At 48.0% G+C, this 23662-nt stretch overlaps 1 protein-coding gene across 2 annotated transcripts in view; it reads left to right on the top strand.

Annotated features, from left to right (window-relative positions):
* The first annotated feature begins 486 nt into the window (after positions 1–486).
* Positions 487–23662, top strand: part of LOC121093474 (hexokinase-1) — a 49812-nt gene continuing 26636 nt past the window's right edge. Inside the window, exons 1-4 of one of the 2 annotated variants that reach the window (XM_040605818.1) lie at positions 487–780; positions 3338–3446; positions 17994–18156; positions 22952–23100. In XM_040605818.1, coding sequence (XP_040461752.1) covers positions 3381–3446; positions 17994–18156; positions 22952–23100 — 378 coding nt within the window. In that variant the 5' untranslated portion in view covers positions 487–780; positions 3338–3380. Of the gene's footprint in view, positions 781–3337; positions 3447–11099; positions 11243–17993; positions 18157–22951; positions 23101–23662 lie in introns of those variants that run through there. The other variant, XM_040605819.1, reaches the window with a different exon arrangement.

Genomic DNA, 23662 nt, shown 5'->3' with positions numbered 1-23662 from the left:
GCGCCCGCGATAGCGTGCTGATAATTTGGCTTTCTTTCCTTGGCTCCCTAACGAAGTAGCTGTGTTTAACATGGGCCCGAGTCCGGCTGTGCTGAATGAATTGTAAAGGTGTTTTGTGTTCTGAACTTGGAAATTCTGCTCTAGAGACTTTTCTGTTGCTTTCAAGTGTATGTTTTCAGAGCAAGGGAGCAGCGCTGTAGGTCTAAAGCCCAGTCTGTTAGTCTGAAATGTGAATAATTGCATGGTCATTAAATTTTGCACAAAAAGGAATTGACTCTAAAAGCAGCTGATATGTTATCATGATTAGAGCAATAGCAATGCCTTCTTTCATCACAATGAAGTTACATTGTTAGAGAGCATAATTGACATTTTTTATTGAAAGATTAAGAAGAATTTGTTTACAGCTTGCAAACAAAAGAGGTTTTAATTCAACAAACTGCAGCAGGAATAAGCAGTAAGTGGCATTTTCATCTGCTGGCCGGCTAGCGCTTTAGCTGCAGAATGCTGTGGATAGAGAAGTATGAAGGAATTTGCAGCTCAATATCTGCCCAGTAAAGCGTGTACCACGCTGGCAAATGCCAGAAAGCTGACAGGGAGAAACCTTGAGTGCAAAGAAACAAAGGGCTATAGTTAATATTAGCACCTTTCGGGAAGACGCTACAGTTTTTGGAGATCACCTTCATGCCACCTGTTGTGCGAAGGTCAAGGTATGGCATTTCTGAGGATGCTTTTTCCATGGAGCCCTCTGGATAACACCTGTCAACTCAACTGGGTGCTAAAGTAGGTATCTGGGTTATTTTTATTTCTCTGGGTTTATTGCTTCATGGTCTAATAGACTCAGGAGCTAAGTGGTACTGGCATTTCAAAGTGGCATGTTGTGATTGGAAGGGCGTGCTGTGTAAGTGTTTGAAAAGCAGATCCAAATGAAGCACCATTGTCACCCGACTGCAGAAAGGCTCTTTTGCTCTTTAAATGTATTTGGGATCCTGTTTGTGCTGGTGGTTGTGTCTTACTATCCAGACTGCTCTCCAGATAAAGCCAAGGGTATGTGAAAAATTCGGTTTTATTTTTAAGCGAATTCCTCTTTTGCAGTTGGAAATCGTTTGGATTTGTTGTCCCAGCTCTGGTCAAAGATTAAGGAGTCCAAGTTGAACCCTGTTGTTCTGGATATGCAGTGCTGCAGAGAGAGGCAAAAATCCACTTGGGGTACTTGGGGTGCTGACAAAGCTCTGTAAGAAGGGTGCTAGTCCCACCACCCAGGAGAGCATCTGTTAAACCACGTGCAATGGCACTGCTGTGCAGGGGGAGGAAAGGGCTTGACCAGGCTGATACTGGACAGCATGAGACCTCCTCTTCTGCACCATCCTTGCATCCCTGCAGCTTCATGCTGGCAACCTGAGTTAGTACCATCTGATAATGCAGGCAGGTCATCAAACAGCTGAGGGTATTTTCTCGGTCTCAGATGTTGACTGATAGTCACAGACTGCTGTCACCATTATCTCTCCAAAATGTGGTTATAGATGGAAGTTGTGATTAAAACATTTGTTTGTATCGATGTCAAATGTCAGAGCAGAAGTATCTGTAACCCTGCTGAAAGACAGAGATACCCTGAGTGAGACACGGGTCTGTCGATGCTGGGCCACATTCCAGACGGGACTGGTGAACTCATGGCAGCTGTCAAAGGAGCTAGCAATGAATGAATTGTAGTGGCCTAAGATATTGGGTCTTTTGAGAGGATGCTTTTGCTTTGCCAAAAATTCTGTCTTCCTCAGGGAAGGAAAGGCGAGACAAGCAGGATGGGGTTATGTGTGGTGCAGCAAGTACTGGGGACAACTGCTGAAATCTGGGGCCAGAGGTGCTGACCAGGAAGCCCACAGAGCTGTCTCACGCATTTAAAGCACTGAAATGACAAAAACTTCTTGGTTTAGGTTTTAAAAAAAGTGATTCTCCATCACCCATCTCTTGTAGCTATGCTGTGAAGCCAGAATCTCAGGTTTACTACCAGGAATGGGTCAGAGGGATGGAAAAACCTATTTAATTAAAATAAGAGCTTTCTTTCCAACACATACGTGAATTTTTAAAAATTGTTTATTCCCCCTCTACTTTTTTTGTATGTGAAAATCTGAGAATGAAAATAGGGGTCCAGAATCTCATCTAGGTTTGTATTTGACCTGGTGTAGCAGATTGGCTGTGTTTGCCTGATACCTGTGCAGCCTGCTCTCCATCTTCTCCTCAGCCGGGCAGGGGAGAAAATAGGAAGAAGCAGCTCAGAGGTGGACACAAGGATGGGAGATGGCTCACCGATCACCATCGTGGGCAAAAACTGACTCCACTTGGGGAAAATTAATTAAAATAGATTTGGATGGTGAGAAACAAAGACAAAATTAAGACAACACCTTCCCCAGTGTAGAAGGGTTATCAGTGTGCACCAGTATCCACCAGTATGGATGCCTGCTCCACTGCAGTCTCCTCATGGGCTGCAGGGGAGTCCAGCTCAGGGCAGCTCCCACCTCTCCTCACAGAGACCCCTCAGTCCCACTGCTGCCCCTGGGCACAGGCACATGGAAGGACATAAGAGAGCCAGAATGGCTTGAGGGAGCAAACGTTGGGGTGGGGAGAGAAGAGGACCCTGAACGGGCCATGTAGATACTCCAGGTTCTGTCCAGGGCTGGCCCCATTGGGTTTCTGACCCTACCCTAAAATGTTTTGTGATGACAGCCTGTAAAACTGCAGAAGCCAAATTTTTGCTCAGAGATGCCATTTGCATCTGCCTGTAGTCTCTGTTAAGAAGGATTTGGACTTCGGCCAAAAAAAAGTATCACCAAATTATTGCAGAGCAGCTAAAAATCTGCAGTTGCTCCTGGATGATGCTCAGCTGCAAGTCCAATATCTGTGACCATCTTCCTGCACTGGCTTTTAATGTGAATACTTTGTATTTTTGAGGCTTGGTGGGTTCTTCTAATTAGGACAACGAACTGTTTGCGGGACTCAAGTGGTTTATTGCACATTTGCTTGCTAAGCCCTCCTTCCCTGTGTGTGGCAGGAATCCCATGGCACCACCGTATCTTCGAGCCATGCGAGGGCCAGTGCTTTGCCAACACATTCCCCATTTCCATCATTGTTTTGGGTCACACTTGCAGTGCATAGCCCCAGTGTTCCCAGTTTTCCCTCTATCTTGGGAGTGATGCTAACTATGGGTCTGCGTCTGCCGTAATCCAGCTGCTGGATGGGTTTTTAAGAGAGCAGCTGTCTGTGGGGTGTGTGGCTTTCAAAGGCATCCTGAGGTTGGGGAAGGAGATATGAAAACCTGCAATTCTGCCTCCTTTGTTGTTGACAGCCCCCTGTGATGACAATGTGATGTGGCAAGAGGTGCTTCTGCTATGGCCACGCGGAAGGAGCCGGACACCCTGGACATGCCTGGCTACTGCTGCTTCCCGTTGTGCAAAGTAAGTGCCTGCTTTTGCACCCCTTCTGGGCGAAAGGGTGGGGGTCGTTAACTTAGTCCTGGGGGGAGCTCTGTGTTGTGGGGCTATTAACCTGGCCTGGGAGGAGAGTCTCTATCACGGTCTTGCTGGAAAAGGAGCACAAAACTAAAGCCTCCGCAATTATTGCGTGCACCCCTGCGTGTTTGGGACTTGTGGTGCAAACTGATTTTCAGTAGCATCAAATGCTGGATCAAGGAGAAAGGTGTATGCTTAGTGGAAACTGGCCTCTCAGCCTGGGTTGGGACATACTGCCTTGTTTTGTATTAGCAGATAGCCAAAAGAGAGGGGCAGGTCCTGTTCTCTATGCTGGAAGTGCAAGCTCTTCATTAGTTTTACTGCTCACATAGCAAAGATGCGCTATAGTTAAAAGGCACCGATCTGGACCCTGCCATTCCAGCCTTGGGACAGTGCATATCAGTGCACAGAAGCCAGCTGTTTGCTGGGGGTTAACGACTTTTGGCAAGGGTGAAGGATTGGCTTTGTTTTTGTAAGTCTTCCCACACAGTGGGTGTGCTAGAGCTAAACTTTGACAAATGAGCTCTGTGATCTGTGGGGAACTGCAAGCAGATTTTGGAAAGCTGTCTCTATATAGTACAATAAATTAAGTTATATTTTCCTTCATTTGAGTAATTTTAACTGCCTCATCACTTCAGTGAATTGCTGGTTATGCAGATATCCTTTAACTGGTACTGAACTGCTTCTTCTTAAGATACAAGATTTGAATCAAACAACTGCTAATACTTTAAACTTATTTCTTTGACTTCTGAAATTGCAAACCAGTTTCCACTCTGTATTTTGCCCTTTTTTCAGTGACATTTCTTTTAACAGTTTTTACTAATGTTGGAGATTTAGTAGAGCATCAGAAATCTGCATTTGTGCTCATTTCAGTTTGCTGGAGTCAAGAGATGTTTCATGAAATGAAACAAATGCTTCACCTCCTGGTTAGGAAAGGCAACTCATTGACATTAGGTTCATCACCATAACACCACCAACCTATTGGCTTGTAAACCGAGTTTGTTGATATGCTTCTGTGTACATATAAATGCGTGTGTGTGTGTGTGTATGGTCTGCTTTGTATGTATGTGATCTGCAATAATGACTTACTGCCAATGCACTAGAAAAAGTGGTTGCTTGATGCAGAAGTTCTCACCTCAGTGGAAAAAATGTTAAACTAGTGCAGGGCCACAAGCTGAGTCAGAAAACAGGGGTGGTTGTTGCTTTCCTTTGCACAGATGTAAAATGAGTTGTAAGTCTGGCACTGGGGAGAGAGAAGTTACATTGGAGAATACCCAGGGCAGGAGGAGAAAGAAAAGAGAGATGAGTTTGGATGGATTATACTTGTATTTAATTTTTAGTGTGTAAGGGAAGAGCAAAGCAAGTGGACTTGCATGCAAAGTGCCCAAGGATGTGAGCAGGCTGGATCTATGTTGGAAAACAACAATGGGTTGGGAAACCTCTTGACTTAATTCATTGTAACTCAGCTTAATAGAAGGCTCAGCATCTTGCGTGGACAGGAGTGCCTTGAATCCTGTGTTGGCTGCTTACTGTTAACATGACATTTGTGTTTTAACCACACACTTCCTTGGCCAGGATTGATGGGTAACTGCAGCATGGCTGTCGGCAGTGTGGGTGGTGTGTGCACTCCCTAGAGGTGTCACTGAGCCAGATGCGTTGTCATGGCTGGGGACTCTTCTCTGGTGCGGGGAGATGCCTCTACTCAACTGCAGAGCATTTTAGCACAGCAGTGACTTCACTTTCTCTGCCAGGGAACGAAAGCTTTTAGGGAAACGGTTCTCTGGTTTATCCATCAGCCCCACAGCAAAAGGGGCTCTCCCTTCCACTTAGTCCCTGTGCTGCTTTGGGGGATACCTGCAGCACAAGGGAGACCATGCTGTGAGAAAGGTGCCCCTTTGCCATAGCTGCTGCTGTTGGAGCTATTGAGTACACTGCTATAGGAAAGGTATCTGTCATGGGAGAGTATTTAGGGTTTCAAGTTGCTTTTAAACATTATAAAATACCAGAGAATAGGTTTCTCTCTGTACCATAGGGAAACACCTCTCCTTATCCCACTTCACCTCCCAGCAGGTGAGGTTTGGACACAGTGTTGCTTATCCTCCCCATAAGTCATGATCCTTCAGCTGTGCTGCCTTCAGTGCCCTGTCATGTGCACTGGGGGGGGTTTCTCTCTTGAAAAAAATGCACAAGAAACCACTAAAGAATGTAGAATTTTTAGCAACTTCCTCAGCTGCATAGAGCAGCTCTGCTGTGCCATGGAGGAGCTAGAGGTTAAGTTTTGTGGTGGTGTGACTCCAGGGAGCTGTTTCCTCTTTTCCCCACCTATGTGACAATTTGGGTAGTGAAGTCCTTTGCAGTGTAGTTTGTGCAGCCCATAGGTTTTGGAAGTATCAATTAAAGATGGAATAATTGAGATGGTCCCAGATTTAACGAAGCTTGCCATCACTGAGAGGTTTAAAAAGAAATTGTCAGCCAAGCCTCCCAGATAGTGGGGCTTTATTGTAAGCCATGAGTTTTGGGCTTGCATTTATCTGATTTCTGGTTTGCATCTCTTGGTTTTGTGGGGGTTGTGTCCTCTGCATCCCTCTGATGCTGAAGAATGACAACTAATTTAAAAGAAATAAAAGCAAACACAGCTGCCAGATGCTCAGATGTAGGGGGTTAAGACACAGAACATCTCCGTCTGCCCCAGGAGTCTCTGTTCCCATGTGAACCAGTAGACAGCGCTTCTCCTTTGCTGGATTTGCTTCCTTCTCCACTCATCATGGCTGCAGCCTAGACATGGCTGTTTGCGTTCCTTAGCTGTATAGTACACAGCTTACAGAAATACCGCCTTGTCTTTGGAGGTCACTGGGATTTAAGTCTTGAAAGCCATAGCCCTCCGTAGTGTCATTTGGCCCTCAAATGCTCAGGTCAGTGAATGGAGATCCTTCCAAAGGGATTTTATTAAAAATTAGTTTGCCATCTCCTTGGAGCAACTCTAACAAAACCGGGCAGACTCCCTTGTGCCTAAAACACAGCTGGGTATTGCATGTGTGTATAAGTATGTGGGATGTTTTCTTGTGTTATCCCCAACATGGCATGGACTCTGTGCTCCGTACCCTCCCTGGGGGACCTGATGAGGACAGCATTGGGGCTGGGCACAGACCTGTGGGTGCTGTGCCCCTGCCAGCTGCTGCAGCATGCGGTGGCACTGCCTGACAGTCTGGATATACTGCCAGGCACAGAAAATGCTGTTAGCTTTCTAATTGAATTACCTGAATTTAATTATGAGTTATAATTTTGATAATATATAAAAATAGATTTATTTGTGTATGACGCGTAAAATATAAAGCTGTTATAAATTAAAAAGAGAAAACAGCTGTCAGGCAGTCATAGCACTGGCAATCCTTGGCTTTTGTTGCCAGAAGGCTGGGAAGGGAGATCCTGCTTTCCTGGGGCTGGAGGTGGGCATCCTCTCTCTGACCACAGCTGCTGGAGCAGCGCCTGGCATCTCACGCAACCCCTGGCTTTCAGCCCTGCCAGTGTTGGGGTGCAGGCACAACCTGTGGCGCTGAGCTCGGTGAGGCACACCGAGCCTGTCCCGGCCCTTTGGTTATCCAGTGCCTGGCTCCACGTTTCATGTTTTGGAAACATACTGCTGGTGTGCTCTACCAGGAGCATAAAACCCACTTTATAAGTGCGTGCTGCTCTGTCCGCGTGTTGCGTGGCCTTCCCTGCGTGTGGAATGAGCTTCCCTCAAGGCATTCCAAGCTGATCTTCTTCCTTAATAGGGGAAACATAGCCAGCCGTGATGATTGATCTGATGTGGTAGTGCCTGCTTGCTGTGACTCCTAGCAAGGTGAAATTGCGTAACACATTTAACCTTGTTCAGCTGAATTGCTCATTAAATCAATATCTGTGCTGCTTTTAGATTTTCTTAGTAGCTTCTGAACCAAGTTCAGCACAAATGAATGATCATTTCTTCTGTGCAAACATGTTTTCTACCCCTGGAACCGGAGCTTCACAGACTATTAAAAAATTCCCTTGTTGCTCAGAGGTGCTGTCACAAGCTGGGAACTTACTGTTTCTTAGAGATGGTGCTTTTTTTCACTTTGCTTTAAGTATTGTGAAAGGAAAATGCAGTGTGGGGAAAAGTGGATCGATCATTTTTCAGATGCTTAAAAAAAGAACAACAAACACAACTACAACTTCATTGTTCCCTTATGAAAGCAGAAAGCATCTAGCAACTGTGTACATCAGAACTACGTGGTGGACATGATTAAAACCCAAATCCCCTCATTGTATAGGAGTCAAATCTGAATGCAGATAGCTATTAGAGCAGTAAACATTTAATGAAGGAACAGGCAAAGCAGAAAAAAACCTGCCCTGTGCCCAGAAGACCTGATGCACTGAATTGCTTCACTCAGTTGAAACACTTGAGTGCAGTTAAACCTGGCAATGAGATTAGAGCACAGTCAAAATAGCTGCAAGTCATCAGGTGTCACGTTCAGCCTCCAGTAATTTGTCTTAGAGGACGGTGGTTTTCAAAATAGCCTGCTGGATGCCTGGCAGTGTACATTAGGTGCTGCTAATTAATTGGCTGCTGAACTGATCTCTTCCAGTAAAGCAGAAGGGAAAACCCAGGAGCAGCTGGTAAGGAGGTATGAGGGATGTGCTGGGCAGCCGGTGCACAGCTCCTCCCAGGCCCCCCAGAAATATGCAAAGATGGCTTGCGAATGGTTTGGGTGTCCATAGGGATATTTCACTGCCCTTCTAGCTCTCTGATAGGAGGAAAGCTCATGCCAACCCAGTGACGGTTACAGCATCAAAGCTCGTCATGCACTTTTACTCATCCTTGCAAGGAGCAGTTTGAAAATACTAAATGTTTAAACACTGCAGCTGTTTTGCCTTGGATAGACTGTGACTTTTTTTCTAATGGCTTTTAGGTTGTAGAGTTCATTTTTCCTGCATGCCTAGTCAGCAACTGGGGACAAACCAAATTATTTGCAATACTTTTTTAACCATACTGTAATTGCTTTTGACTTTATCACATGAACCACCTCCTGTGTAAGAGTATACTTTATTCTTTAACGTATTTGGGGGTTTGTAATATGTGTGTGTGTTATTTTCATTGCACAGAACCAAGAGAGCTTCACAGTACTGATGCTTTGAACTTGCTTCTTGGTTTTTTAGCTTAAAGGAAACCTGAGGCAGTTGTTTCTGGTGGTTTTGAAATACACTGTAATACAAATGGTCAGTGGAACCACAACCTTAATGATCTGTGACATTTTGAATTCACTTCTAAGTCACAGTTTTGGCAGATGAAGAAAACTTCTCCTCCTCTTGCACTTTCTTAAGGCAGGTGTCATGTTAAAGAGAAGACCGTTCTTATCCATGACCACTTTGAATATTGTGGACTTCCCAAACTCTTAGTTGGCTGATTTGAATTCCTTGAGAGCCAGAGGGGATGGTTTGAATTGCTTTCATTTGGTCAAAGATTAGTTGAAAACAAATTGAGCTTGTGTCCAAGTGTTTTAACTGAGCAGTTAAGCATTCCTGCAGCGAGGTAACTGATGAGAGTATTATGGTTTTAGGTGGTGGTTAGGTGTCTGAGCTGGAGAGGATAGAGAGTAGGGCTTGTAAACCTCGTGCAGAGACAGCTCCACCAATATAGAACCTGTGGCAACTGAGCAGTGCCAGGCAGTGTTCATAAAGCAACAAAAGGCAAATGTAAACACACATGCGCTGAAAGTGACTTTTTGCTTCTGAATTTTGATCTGAGCTGCTGTAGGGCAGCTTTTCAGTGAGGACATCTCTGGCAGCCAGGATGCCATTGGCCGTGCTGGAGGAGCAGGAACAGGGGTGTTTTTTGTCATGGGATGAAAGATCTGCTGGGAGCGGGGGCTTATGGCATGGAGGGATGTTGGTGACCTGGTGCAGCTTGGGAGCGTCAGGGTTTGTGCTTGTTAATGGGAAGGCATTTGGTGACGTATTTCTGGTAGGAGAACGGTGAACGTCAGTGCAGGGGTTTTGGCTTTTTCTTACCTGACTTCAGCTACTGTGTTTGATAGAGGTGAGTTCAGGCTGGAGCAAGTGTGGAAAAAGGCTTCTAAACCAGCCTGGGCTTTTCAGGGAAAGGAGACGAAAGAAGAGCTCGGTCTGTCTTAGCTAGTGAAGCAAAGCGGAGGACATACACAGCTACTTGCCTCTGTATTTATAGAAAGCAAACGCCTGAGAGCGAGGAGAGCAATTTCAGCTGAAAGACAGGTTTAGCAGATGACAGAGAGATTGAAAACAGGCGCGAGCTTGGTCTGGGAATTACAGTATCTAACTGACAGAAGAGGAGAGGAGTGTGGCTGAACAGTGAATTACATCTGAGTGAGAACTTGGTCAGCCTGGGTGACGTTGCCGGCGCAAGCTCCAACGGCGCCTGGTCACAGGGCGATGCTGCTGTGCCTGTGGCCAGGTAGCCTGGCCGTGCTGGGGGGCACTGGCATGGCTGCTTATTAGCTTGCCAAACAAACAAGAAGGGGTAACACATGCAGATCGGCGAAACGCTTGATGAAAATCTGTCTGAGAATGAGCTTAAGGCTGGCGTGGTGAGGTGGAGAAGGAAATGCTGCCCACCCTGCCTGCAGCGACTAAGGCAGTCTAAGGGAGGATGTGTCTGCCAAAGTAGCTCTTGGTTTTGCCCAGTGCAACCATTTAATTAAAGCAGCACTGAAAAGGAAGCCGGAAACTCAAGAAACAGGTTTTTAATCACTTGGACTTTGGTAGACAATATCTGTGCTAATCACGCTTCCAGCATCGCTGCCATTTGCGTGGGTGTGTGTTCCTGTCCCCATGGATGGACGGGAGGCAGGCAAAAGTCCCATGAGCTGCTGACTTGTGTCGCCTTGTCATCAGCATGTGGCCTTCAGCTTTCGGAGGGGCATTGCATTGCTTCGCTTGGGTGCACGCGGGGCCTGCGGAGCCTTCGCAGCGGTGAATGCCTCCTGGGGGTGCTGGGGACTGCGCTCCAACGGTGCAAAAATGTGGGCAAGCGCACAGGGGGAGGAGAGGTCCCGTCCGTCTGTCAGTGTATTTGATGTGGGGATTTTGCTGATGGAATGTGAGTGCGGGGTTCCCAAAAGTAAAACTGTCAAAGCGATTACGGGATTTGGGGCCCACCTGCAAGTGTCCCAGCAGCTCAGCCTGCAGCCCAGGGGGTCCAGGCTGGGTCCCGCTCGCTTTGGAGGAGGCATCGCAGCCGGGCAGGGGAGGCTTGGTGGTAGTGGAGGGTCCCGCAGTTTTGCTATTTTCTCAAAGATTTCTGAGTGCAGACGCTCTTCTGCAAACATCTTTAGTTTAGGATTTTTGGGGGTTTCTTGCCGTTTGCTTTTCCCATACCGCAGCAGAGTTCAAGGAACAGTGAGAAACCTTCAGCGCTCTGCCCCCAAGGCTGCCCTAAAAGGCTCTTCGGGGGCCGGCCCTGCTGCTGGTGCTGCTGCTGCCGCCCGCTGTGCCGAGCAGGGATCCCGCGGAGCCGGCACGTCCCCGCCCGGCGGTGGGAGCGGGGCGGTGGGAGCGGGGCGGCGGGCGGGGCCGGCCCGCAGAGGAGGAGGAGGAGGAGGAGGAAGGGGAGGCGCTGCGGCGGCGCGGCCATCCCCGGGCGCCGCATCGCTGCGTGCGCGGAGCCGCCCGCTGCAGCCGGCAGGATGATCGCCGCCCAGCTCCTGGCCTACTACTTCACGGAGCTGAAGGAGGATCAGGTCAAAAAGGTAGATCGAAATCCCTCGCCCCCACGCCAGATGGCTTTTTATTCCCTCCCCCCGTTGGTTTTGTCGTTTTGTCCCCATAGCCACCCTGCTGTGGGGGAAAGGGGAATAAGCCCGGTTTTACGCCCAGCCGGGCGCCTCCCCTCCCCCCCCCCCCCCCCATCCCCCAGGCATCCCCGGTGGAGAGTGGAGTGGGGTCGCGGGTGATGCACGCCGCCCGTGGAAACCGGCCTTGACAAAGCCAGGCAGGAGCTGGGGGGCTTCGGCGATGGCGGGGGTGGTGGTGATGGTTTTTCAGGCATCCAGTAGGCACCAGCATCCCTGGAGAGGGGGGACCTGCCCTTCTTCCCCAGGGTGCCTGTGGGCATCTGTCACGCCAGCACCGGGGTGACGAAGGCGAAGAGCAGGTAGTTTTTGAATTATGTGTCACTGGAGGTTCTGAATTTACAGGAAGTGGTTGTCAGTTGTGCTTAACAAGAAGTAGTATTTTTATGGGCTTCTCTTCCTTTGGCACCAGGCGACTGCTGCTATATGCATGGTACAGCCCTGCGATTTTGCACTGCCACAAGGGAACGGGTGCAGAGCGCAGGGTAAATACAAACATGGCAGTTAGGTTCCGGCTGAGCATATTGCAGAGCTGTAGGGAGCGGAGGGCCTGGGGCTAGGGATGTGGGGCCACACATTGGGAAAATAATTGCAAATATCTCCGAGTCCTGTCACAGAGCCAGGCTGACGTCAGGAAGCACAGGCTTCCCCTCTGCCACCTCCTCCGGTGGTGCTGCGTGACCCACCTAGGTGCATGGCTGGGTGCCTGCTGAAGGCATCCCTAAAATATTTTGGGAAAGCCTCAGTGACAGTGTTAGCAGGGCTGATTTGTATTGATCTCGGGGCTTGTCCTGATGGGAGGAGAGCACCTCTTCGCTTTGGGTTTCTGGCTGTGCCTGGGGAGGCCTCAGCTCCTCTGCCTGGGTGACACAACCCGCCCCACTCAAGACTTGCTCACCTGTGCCCACTCCTTTGTTGGATAAAACCTGAGACGGCACCCCACATTTTCCACATCTCCCTCCATGGTTTAGGACTTTTGCTTTGCCACCCAGCTTTTCTGATGAGGAGCTGAAGGCTGCACGCAGCCCGCAGCCCTCTGCACCTTTGGCCTCTTGTATGTGGCTCACACTTTTCCTCAGGCCCCTGATTTTCCTTTCCCAGAGGATTCGTAAGTGCTGCTGCTGGTGCCAGGCGTGCATGCCTGGGTAAGGCCTTCTCTGCCTCGCTGTGCCTGTTATATTTAGAAACCCAAGATAAGTACAAGGGTGTGCGCTGGCCAAGGAGCAGCAGAAGAGCTGTGGGGGGAAGGCAGCCGTGGTGGAAGCATACAGGCATGGGGGGAACTCTGTGGTGTTGCTGGTGGTTATTTATTGCAGGCTGGTTTGGCACCATGAGGTGGCTATTGTCTGACGGCATGGAAAATTGTTTGGCCGGGGAGCCGTAAAGCATTCTTATGGATCAACCTGGTTTTGTCTGAAAAAGAAAAAACCCAAACATTTAATTAATAAAAAAAAAAAAAACAGGCTACTGGTTTTGGAGGATGTGAGACATCTTTTCCTGTTGATATCCTTTTGGAGCGGATATTGAGCCCCCTCGCTTTTGCCTGCCCCGTGGGGAGGGTTTCTGCAGCAGTGGGAGGCTCAGCCCCGTGGCTGCTGGCAGCCGGTGGGCTCCGCTCCCTGGTTTCCCGTGGGGCAAAGGGATTTTTGCTCCATCTCAGCGTGCTGCTTGCGAGGTTTGTGCTCCATCTCAGCGTGCCGCTTACGGGAATACGTGCCTACATGGCTTTGGTTCAGGTCCCTCCCTCTTCTCCCTGCTTCCGGAAGAGCAGCACTTTCTGCTGGTACGTGCCTGTGGCTGGGGGCTGCCGGCCACGCGTTGCCCCTGCTCGCCACGCTGCCCTGCGGGGCTCCTGGCCACGGCGGCTGCTCCTCTGCCTCGCAGGTCCATGGCAGGAGTTGCCTCGGCATTTGGTGGCACAGGTGGCAGATCACCTTGAAGATGCTGCGGGTGTCAAAGGTTTAGAAGTACCAACGTGGTGAATTTGGGAATGGATTTGTTACCCGGTCTCCACTGCACCAAGGCTGAACGTTCTTCTTCCCTTGTGACCCTGTTTCCTTCTGTTTTTTGGGTTCCCACCCCTGCATGGCACTGATGCTCAGTGCTGCCTTTCCAGGTGGGAACCCTGCCTAGGGGCACAGATGGTGCTGGTGGTTTCAGGCCCTCGGGATACCCTGGCTCTAAGAACTAGTGCTTCCGTACTGGTTTTGCTGGATTTTATATACCCTTTAAGTCTGAGAGTAATTTTTTTTGAAATTTGCATTTCCTGGAACATTTTTCAAGATGAGTTGTGGCAAGCAGGGAGGAATGGGCAGGGCGAATGTGTAGTGTTGAAGGTGTGGGTTGTCTATCGCATGCTGGCAGCCCTGTGGCCCTGCAGCCCCTGCAAGGGGCCATTTTCTGATGAGAGCACGTGTATGGGCACTTGCACGTAACCCTGCTGCGCAGGAGCAGGCAGGCAGTGTGTGATGCCCTGTACCATATAAATACACATGTGGTGGTTTTACTCCAAGCGGGATAAATTAACTAGATGTTTTTGAAAACATCTGTTCCCTGAATGTTTGTGATCCTCCAGGGGCAGCAACAGGAGCTCAGCATCCTGGCTGTGACAGAGGACTTAGGACTTTGGTTTGGGTTGTGCAGATTTCTCTAAAAGGCTGGCTCTTATCCTCAGGGATACAGGCATCATGGAGTGTCCCTGGCATCTGTGCCTCTGGCCTGTGTGCAAGAGAGCTTTTGGAAAACTGCCTTGGAGTGCCTTTTGTTTCCAGCAGGTTTGTACCTGCAGTAGCTGGCCCCAGCAAAGGGAGCCTCTTGGTCTTCCTGGTTTCTCTCTGTTAGGGTAGCAGTACCTTTTTGTCATATTACCTGATGAGAGAACAAAAAAACTTGCAATCCAAGACTGACATTTAAATATCCTTCAACGCTGAAAAGAATGTGATGGAATGGGGTGTAAAAGGCAGCAACTGGCATCAAAAAAGGCCCCATAGCGATGACCTGCCAGTATAAAGGCTTTTTAGGAACCAATCTGATAAATCATAAGTAAGCACAAACAGTTTGAGGATGTCTAAACTACTTGTTTTAACATGCCTTGGCTCCTGGTGAATCTTCCTGATGCTGAAAGGAGCATGGAGTATGATTAGCTCTGCAGAAAAATGTTTACATGGCGAAGGGTTTTTGTGCAAAGGCTGTGTCAGTAAAATAGGTGCTAATGATTTCTGAAATTGTTGTGGGAGTGCTCTCCTCTTGGATACCATTGACTGTTGTCAGTGTCTGGGGAATGAGGCATGCATTTAAGGAATGGCCTTTAGTGCTGCCTGTTTCATTATGCACTTACAATTATTCACAACTTCCCGTGAAGGCTGCCGTGGTGGCTGGATTTTCAGAAACTTTTTTTACCCAAGTACAAAAAGTGTCTTTCTTATGTGACCAGGAATAACTGTGTGCATATGTTCAAAATGATGAAGTCCTATTTTTAAAAAAATTGCTCACAGATTCTGTCTGGCTTTTTATTTTTATTAAGAAAAAAAAAAAAAAAGTGATTGAGCTCTCGGAGGGCTCCCATAGTGGCACTGTGGGAAGGTGCCCTTCCTGGGGTGGTGGCTCTGAGATGGCAGCTAAATAAAGGAGTGTTTTCTGCTCCTTGCCCACACAACTGCCTGCCTGAAATTGCTCCTGCTCTCCGCCGTCCCCAGGAAGGGCTGGCATCCATGTCCCACGGGGGCCGCAGCCGCAGGAGCCTCAGTGGCGTTGTGGGTCCAGCCGGCTGCTGCTGGCAGCTCCTGCCTCTGTTCCTAGCAGCCCCTCCACAGCTTGCTTTCGGATAAGTCTGAGATTTGCTTTCTGATCGGCTTTTATTGCAGACAGAGCAGGGAGTTATTAAACCTCTATCCCATAATCCAGCCTCCAGCTACCCCCCCCCATCCCCCAGTTATTTATGGCTATTTGCTGAGGGTTTTCGCTTAGAGGGCTGCCATCCCTCGTCCCCTCATCCCTTGTACGGCTGCCTGTGCTGCCGGAATGACTAACCCTTTTCCTGCTTGGGAGGAAAAAAAGACCACTTTCCCCACCCCACCCCCCCAGTTTGGGAAACTGTAACGCACGGGAGTGATTTTGTTTTGGACCGAGGTTTAGTCCCCATCTCCCCCGCCTCCCTGCCCCGTGAGTCTCAGCGCTGAAGATGGCCTCGATGCGATGCGACGCAACGCGATGGGATGCGATGGGATGCGATGCGCCCTGCACGCAGGAGGGTCCAGCCCAATTATGTAAGGGCGCTGACAGCGCTCATTGTTTTTTTCACAGGAGGAAAAAAAGCCCTCCCTCCCGTTTTCCCTAGCTGCTGAGGGCAGCATAGGGGCAGCGGGGGGGAGAAAGGGCTTGTCTGGTTGGTCCTGACTGTGCAAACGCCAACCCTGCGTTCACAACGGGGCATTTGGAGGGGGGGAGGGATCCTTCAACTCTGTTTCTGGGAGAAGAGAGCAGGGGTGGGGCTTTCTAGAGGGGTATTTTAATTGCATAGTGAAGTCTGACTGTGAATGGTGTGTTAGTGTAGCTTTCACTGTGAGATAGGGGGAACCGGGCCTCTGCGTGGCAGCGCGGGCTGCTGAAAGCTCAGCTTTGATAAAAGGGTGTTTCCCCCTGCCCCTGCCCCCGACCCCAACCTTTAAAAGGGAATAACCTCATGCCCTGGCATCATGGTTTGACACTCTGCTCAAAGAAAGCCCACAACTGTGGCAGGGTTTGCTGTGGAGGAGAGACCTTCCTGCTGAACCTGATGCCAGTTTCTGCATCCATCCCCCCAGCATTTGGGGCTGCAGACAGGGTGAATCTTGTCCAGGTGTTTGTTCCTGGAGTGAAAACACCAGTGGCTGGCTGTGGTTGTCGCTGTGAGGAGGCTGTCAGCCCATCAGAGCGGCACAGGACGGGACACAGCTGGGGTGTGAGGATGTTGCCTGGGGTCTTGTGTTTGGCCTCTGTTGTAGAGAAATATGCCTGCACTATCACTTCACCACTTTGTGGAGCAAATGCGTGGTATTATTTCATGTTGCACTGGAACTTCCCCTTAGCATCTATTCGATGACTGGTTTGCTCTTCCTTTGCAAGCAGTGGCACTGAACACTTAACAGTTCGTGCAGCCTTTGGCTGTGACCCCCCGTGGTTCAGGCTTGCCTGGCCCCCAGCCCTGTGGTTCAGGATCAGGCCAGCTCGCTGCGCCTAGCAGCACTGTCTGTGCCTTCCTCCCTCATCTGTGTAAATGCTTGGTCACGGTGGGAGGGTGTCTGGCTTGGGGAATTACGCTATCTTTGGTGCAGACCTTGACTACGTGGAGCAGAAGTACTTTCTGCAGGAGCAATTAAATGGGCGCTGCGTTTACAGTCAGTTCAGGGTTTAATTACATTTTGATTATCTGCTTTTCCTTTGCAAATGGCATTATTCATTGCTTACTGTCTCAAAGTCCCCAAAACATGGAGCACTTGCATATATACGTTTCAGGTGGGGTGTTTTATTGTGGCATTGGTACTGTAAGACCTGATGCCAGCTGAGAGACGAGTTTGCGTCTCCTTCACTGCTCTGGAAGCCTTGAGAGCGAGAGTCTTGACACAGAGATGGCCTGGGGTTTAAAATGAAGTGGCTTTTCCAGTTTTGCTGAAGACGGAAAACATGGGCAGGGTTTTGTTTTGATGGTCCTGCTAACCTGCAAGCAAAAGTGATCCCCAAGGTGTGGCTTCGGTCTGAGCTGTTTGCAGAACCAAATTTCCAAGGCACATAATGAAACAAGGCAAGAACAGACTGGCGGCTGAGGTAAAAGGGGTGGGTTTAGCGCTTAGCAAGAACCCCCCAAGGCCAAGTTGTATTCTTGAGACATCAAAGCATCTCTTAATCTTCCTCATGCTGAAGACAGGTATACTATTATGGAAAGCAGTATTATTGGAAAACTGGAACCACCTCCTTTTTCCAGGGAGGTAAGGAAAGTTCCTGTCTTGGGTAGCCACACAGGAGAAGTCAACAACTTTTAATCTGATGTTTTGTCTTGAGGAGGAAGACACTACCTGCCCACAGCCAAGTCCTGCCTCTCCTACCTCTGGCTGTGATATCTTTGGAGTGGGATAGGGAAAATGGTCTGCTACGCAGAAGTAATTTCTCAGCCTGGGACGTAGCCCTGAGACTGCTGTGGCAAGTCCTTTGCAATGAAAAGCTTTAAATACAAGGTGCGTCTGTGGACTGCCGTGACACCCACATCACCCCAGCTGGGACAAGGTGCTAAAAGCGGGATTTTTAGCTTCAGCTGTTCAGCTCATGGACAGTCAGGAGAGCTGAGAAGTGGGGTGAGGGCTGGAGATAGTGGGGGTGAGGCTGTGGGTGAATGGTGGAAAAGAGGAGATGGAGTGATGTGGGACTGGGTCTTGCCTTTGAAAAGCAGTAGGATGGGGTGGGATTCAGCTCATGTTGTTCCCTAGCGCTTGCACATTTCCTTGATTTTGAGTCAAAAGACAAAGCACGGTGCGTGGCTGTGTTGTCAGCTTGGCCAGAATCCCAGGGCCAAGCTGGGGCTATACGCTGTTCTTGCAATCAAAGAGAGGTATAGCCCCACCTGGGCACCTCAGGGTGGGTCTTTCACTCTGTGGTGGTGTTTGTCTTTTTTCCCCAGATTGATAAATACCTTTACGCCATGCGGCTCTCTGACGAAACGCTGATAGACGTTATGGCTCGCTTCAGGAGAGAGATGAAAAATGGCCTCTCCAGAGATTTTAATCCAACGGCTGCAGTGAAGATGCTTCCTACGTTTGTGAGGTCCATTCCTGATGGTTCAGGTAAGGAGTTGAGCATTTGTTTTCCATATTAAACACAGTGTGCTTCATGGGAAACATGCTAGAAATACACCAATATGCTACCAAGAACAAAAGCAATTTGCTGTCTGGCAAGTTCAGACAACGTTTTGAAGACAGCTTCCCCTCCGTGCAGGTCTGTTCCCACAGATGCTGGAGGTTTTTGTGATTCCTGCATCAAACCCATTTTTATGCCAATAGAAGAGCCCTTCTTAGCAATCAATCCACTAATAGCCAGTACATTTACACTGATTTTTGTCTGCCAACAATCAATACTTCACATAGGAAGATTTTTGATTTATGCAATTCGCACTCATGTGATCTAGGGTCTTAACAAAGACAGTGGCTTTTAGTCATTTGCTATTTGACTCAACGTCTCGTCTTGTTTTTTCCCCAGTGGAAGTGTGAACCCTTATATGCTGAATTTGAGTTTCCTGGCATTCATTTTACTTTCTGTAGCTACCTCTTGGAGACTGTCTTAGGGGAAAACTTGCAGAACTCAAGGAGGCTGCAGTGTGCGGCTCCAAAGCTGCTGTTCTGGTGTACTGAGCTTCTTCCATCCAGATACAGGACCTGGGTTTTCTGTGCTCACTGTACCTAATGAAAGTGGCACAAATTGCTATCAGAAACCAAAAATGTTGTGTTGGTATTTGAGACCAAGATTGCCCCTATTACTTATTTCAGTGTTTACAAAAAAAAATGAATACTATACATAGAGTCTATAAATCTATTTGTAAACAGTATATAGTAGTGTTTATTATTTAGCGGTAACACTGAATTTCCTTCTCATGTAGCATGAGTTGGTTAACTGTAGTTTGGTGCCTACCACAAATTATGTCCCTGTGTGCAGAAATTGCACAGCTGCAAGAACTGTATAACACGGTTACCTGTTTTGAGGCTTTTTTTAAAGTTTAAATCAAGAATTTATTGGATGAAAGAACATGAAGCCTGGTGCTTTGTGTTACTTGACACTGTCTGACAGGTGGAAATCTTTGATAGTTCTGCTTTGCTGTTGCTTTCTGCCACCTTAAGCTTTTTAGTTGAAATGTGATTCTCTCTCTAAAAAAATCCCAAAGGGTTCAACAAACTTGAACCCTGCATTTCCCTTAATTTAGCACTGCTGGCTGGCTATTAGGCTGAAATGCTGCGTTGAAATTCGCAGCCTGTTGAGAAAGCCAGAAGCTGCCACACAGAGCTGGGTGACAGACAGGGGTTGCTCTAAGGATTTGCAGCTGAGGTGACCTGAAGGCTTTTGCGTGGAATCCCAGCATGTTTACCAACTCTGAAATCCCTGCTTTTTCCTTCGTGTGCGCTTGAGTTCAGTTGAATACAGGCATGTCCCCAGTGCCCTGCTCCGTCAGGCACTGCGCGTTAGTGAATCTAAGCTGCTTGCGGTGAGTCAGATAGTTTTGCAAATTGTTCCATGGCACAAACCGGGGAGATCTTGAGATGCCATATGGGACAGGGAAAAGGGGATCTGTGCCTGGCCGGGAGAGGTGCAGGAGATAGCTGAGTGCTGCTGAGACCTAGCATGAGCCAGAGCAGTGGGTAGCCCTGGCTGAGCCTAAGTGTATCTGTATGTCAAGGCATTCATTCATTGCAGATCATGTATTACACACCTACTTAAAAAAGCAACCTCATGTGTTGTGTACAGGGTGCTCAGTTCTTGATCCTATGCCTGTTTGGCTCCTGCCAGCCTCTCCGGGACAGGCGTGCTGTGGGCAGTGTCTTTGCAGCATGGATTAGAGCAAGGCAGTGCTTTGCTCCAGACAATTTCTGTATAACGTGATAGAAACCTGTATATGCAGGTTGCAAGCGTGTCTTCGGATAGCTGTTAGAAATGCGGGCGAAACGGTTCCATTATTTCCCAGAACGGGCATGCTCTGACCCCAGCTATGAGCAGTATTTGCGGTGGGTGGGTGTCATGGCATCTCTTTCCCTGACTCACCTGCATGTGCCTGTCACGCCTGGCTCAGCCATCGCACATGGGCAGCCAGGGCAGGCACGGAGCCCTCCTCCTCCAGCAGGCTCTGCGGGGCCCTCGCGGATGTATCCGTGTCGCTGTGCCCAAAGCATGGGTTCGGCTCCCAGCCGATGGCAATTTCTACCTTCAGCTGTCCCTCCGTAAAAGCCAGAGGCTGAAAGCCTGCCCTTTTCTCTGGCCCGTCTCTAATTACTGCCTTGTAAGCTCTTTCCTCTGAGAGTCTGATTATTATTATGAGAGCTGACTATTCAGAAAAATACTGCTGTTTAGTTTCAGATCTATGCTTGTGTACTTCATTAACAAGGAGCTTTTGAGTAATAATTTTGGAGACTCTGGAGATGTTGGTGTTAGCAGTGTTTTTTGCTTCATTCTGAGCTGCTTAATCTACAAAACCCAGAAGGGTTTTTTTGCCCTGAGTGCCCAGAACAGTATCTCAAGCTAATTCAAAATACTTTCAAAGAATCTTCCTAAAGAAATTTACAACAGGTTTGATTGCACCTTGGTGTTCCAAGGCTGATCTGTTCATTTACTGCCAGGGAAGATATTTCTGAAGTGCAGTATTTGTTTGAGGTACATACTAAGGTGCATTTAGGCTTGAAAAAGGGCCATCTGGTCCAGTGTTGATTTTTCCATTATTTATTGGAGGTAATAGCTTGCATTCAACAAATGATACTCATATGATAAAGCTTATTTGGGTATTTGACCTAATGAGACACTTGTGGTAAATGTTTGAGTTCTGGTCTTGCTGGGTGGTGGTGGTTCTGAGTTACTGAATTTGTTTCGCTGAACCCGTTAAAGGGAACTGCATCTACAGTTTGGATGTGTTTACATTTTAAATGACATTCATATTGGAGCAAAGTGCTGTTTAAAGCCACGCTGTTCAGGAACAGATGGGGAAGTCCTGCAAGACCTGTATTTTGGCAAACTCTTGAGTTTGCCCATTGTCTAAAGCAGCAAGAAGGAAAAGTTACATTGCGATGTGGCAAAATTAGGAGGATTACTAGGGGCTGTGGGCTCCTGCTCTCGATTTGCTGTGTTTTTGTGTACTGAGCTTACTGTTCTTTGTGGTTTCTTGCATGACGGTGTTTTGTTTCTGTATTACACTGCAACCTTGGAAAATGGTAAGGGGTTTTGCAGTGTCTTTGCCTCTCTTTGGCTGTTCCTGCTAGAGGTCTTGCCCTCAGGGATGCCTCTTCCAGCTCATTGGCTTTGCTCAGTGGAATGGGGCTCCTGGAGGTGCATGGGGTGATGGTGAGGAGCAGCTCACTAAGCCAGACTTCAGAGGTTTTGATCTGAGATAGGGCAGAGTAATCTCAGAGGCAGTCTGGTCTGGAAATCCTCATGGATAAGTTGCATATCTGATATTTTGGTGACAGTGTGGGGTCAGAAGGCTCTGATAGCTGAGTCAAAGTCTGAGGTAGTGCATCAAAATGTACTGGTCTTCCCACCTGCTAGAAGTCTTTCCACGTTGAATTTAGGTAGAAATGGAAAAACAGTGATGTTGGGAATGGCATTCCCCAAAGTCATAGGTTAAAGTTGGAAGGCAGAATGAGGCCAAAGAGTGCTGCAGGGCGGGACTGGCAATACGCATCAGTGGTGCAGGATGTGGGGGAGGCAACTCATCCTGCCACAGCATGGGGCACTTCTGACGCTGCAGAAAAGTACAAACTGATGAGGGAAACCAGGATGAAAAAGCACTGTGCTCAGTTTCCTCACCCTCTGAGCAGCCTCGGTGAGCCCAGGGATGCTATGCACAGATTCAAATGCTTGCAAAGAGCCTCAGTGATTAACTGCAGCCTGGACACACACTCCTGTGTGATAAGTTGTGCACACTACTTACCTAGATACTATCTTTTTTGCAGGCTTTAACAATTGCTGTCTTTGTTTGCTCCCTCTTTGATAAGCCAAGATAGCACAAGCGGTTCAGTCAGATGTGTTTGCCTTGCTCTCCAAGGGGTGCTGAAAGTGTCATTCTTCAGACAGCCAGACCATGCATCTCTGTTGCCTGAATTACACCCTGAGGTCTGTGGAGGTGGGGGCACATGAATTTGGCTTCACACCTTTGAAATCCAAATCCCTCTCCACCACAGAGGGAGATGGAGGTATCCTAACTCTTTCCCTGGCTCCTGGGGAGGTATTTGGGAGCTCTGTGCACGCAATCACAGCTTCTGAATAACTCTTGCAGCAGTGCAGGGCTGCCCCATGATTTTTCAAACTGACATTTTTCTGACTTCTGTTATCTGACTGCAGTTTGCAGTGAATCTCAGCTTCCAAGCATGAAATAAGGGGTTCCTGCTTTAACCACTTCTCTGTGTAGTCTGTTGATTGATTTTAGAGTAGTGCAGAATCCAGCCACCATTTACTGTTACTTTCCAAAATGTCACACATACGTTTACAGCAAAAGACTCTCATCAGTGATCTGGCATCCCCTGGCATCCCTTCATTTTACTGTCTCTGTTTTCAACGTCTTTTTGGCTTTCTGCTGAGATCTTTGCTCTTGCCAGATTCATCATGAGATCTGGATGCAGACTCTCCACTGTTAGTCCATTCCTTTTGGAGAAACCCTCATTGCAGTTGCCTGTGTATCAATGGTGGTTGGCATTGCCATTGCACCAACTTCATGTTAAATTGTAGGGAACTGGGTTGATGCTTCAAGTGGACACCCTGCAGCTAAAACTTCCTTGCCGTAGGCACCGGCCATTTATTTGCCTGTGTGTTATACTTAGCCAAACTTGATGTTTCCCAGATTTGTGTTGCATACAATTTTTAATCACTTATGTCTTATTTTCCACATAGAGAAAGGAGATTTCATTGCACTGGATCTCGGTGGTTCTTATTTCCGAATTCTGCGGGTGAAGGTATCGCATGAAAAAAAGCAGACGGTACAAATGGAAAGTGAAATTTATAATACACCTGAAGATATCATGCATGGCAGCGGAACACGGGTAAGAACCTCTTCCTTAGGACGTCTCCTTAAATATTAGCTGCTTTCACACTGCCATTTTAGAAAAACACCACAAGAATGACCTTAGAATCTTAACAGTTGCACCTACAGTGTGCAGACTTGACTACAGCTCTTTGTTGATACATGAAAATAAATAAGCAGTAGTTAGTTTAATGGGGCGTGCATGGGTGCTGCAAATCTGCTGTCATTGTGTGGGAGACCTTTGGCTGAGTTAGGTAAAAAATAGTTTAGAAATAAAAATTCTGATTTTATAATAAAGTTACTTTACATAGGTAGGAATGGAGAGCAGGAAAACAACTTCATCTTTATAAGCAATGAGCGTGACCAACCCTGCAGCTGTAATGTTAGATGAAGGATAGAAATACCCATGACAGCCACGTATCTGTCCTGGCAGTCTGAGCAACTCGCCATTGGTGAAAAGTACATTAGAAAAATTGGAGGAAGCTGATAGAATGTTTTGGCACAACTTCAACTTAATTTTTGCTGAATAAATGTTGGGATTTTTTTTAGTCCCCCATGTTGCAAGAGTAGAAAATGTTTGG

The sequence above is a fragment of the Falco naumanni genome, chromosome 9 (assembly GCF_017639655.2).
Source record: "Falco naumanni isolate bFalNau1 chromosome 9, bFalNau1.pat, whole genome shotgun sequence".
Taxonomy (NCBI): domain Eukaryota; kingdom Metazoa; phylum Chordata; class Aves; order Falconiformes; family Falconidae; genus Falco; species Falco naumanni.
The sequence above is the reverse complement of the archived record's forward strand: the minus strand, read 5'-3'. Positions and strand labels throughout refer to the sequence as shown.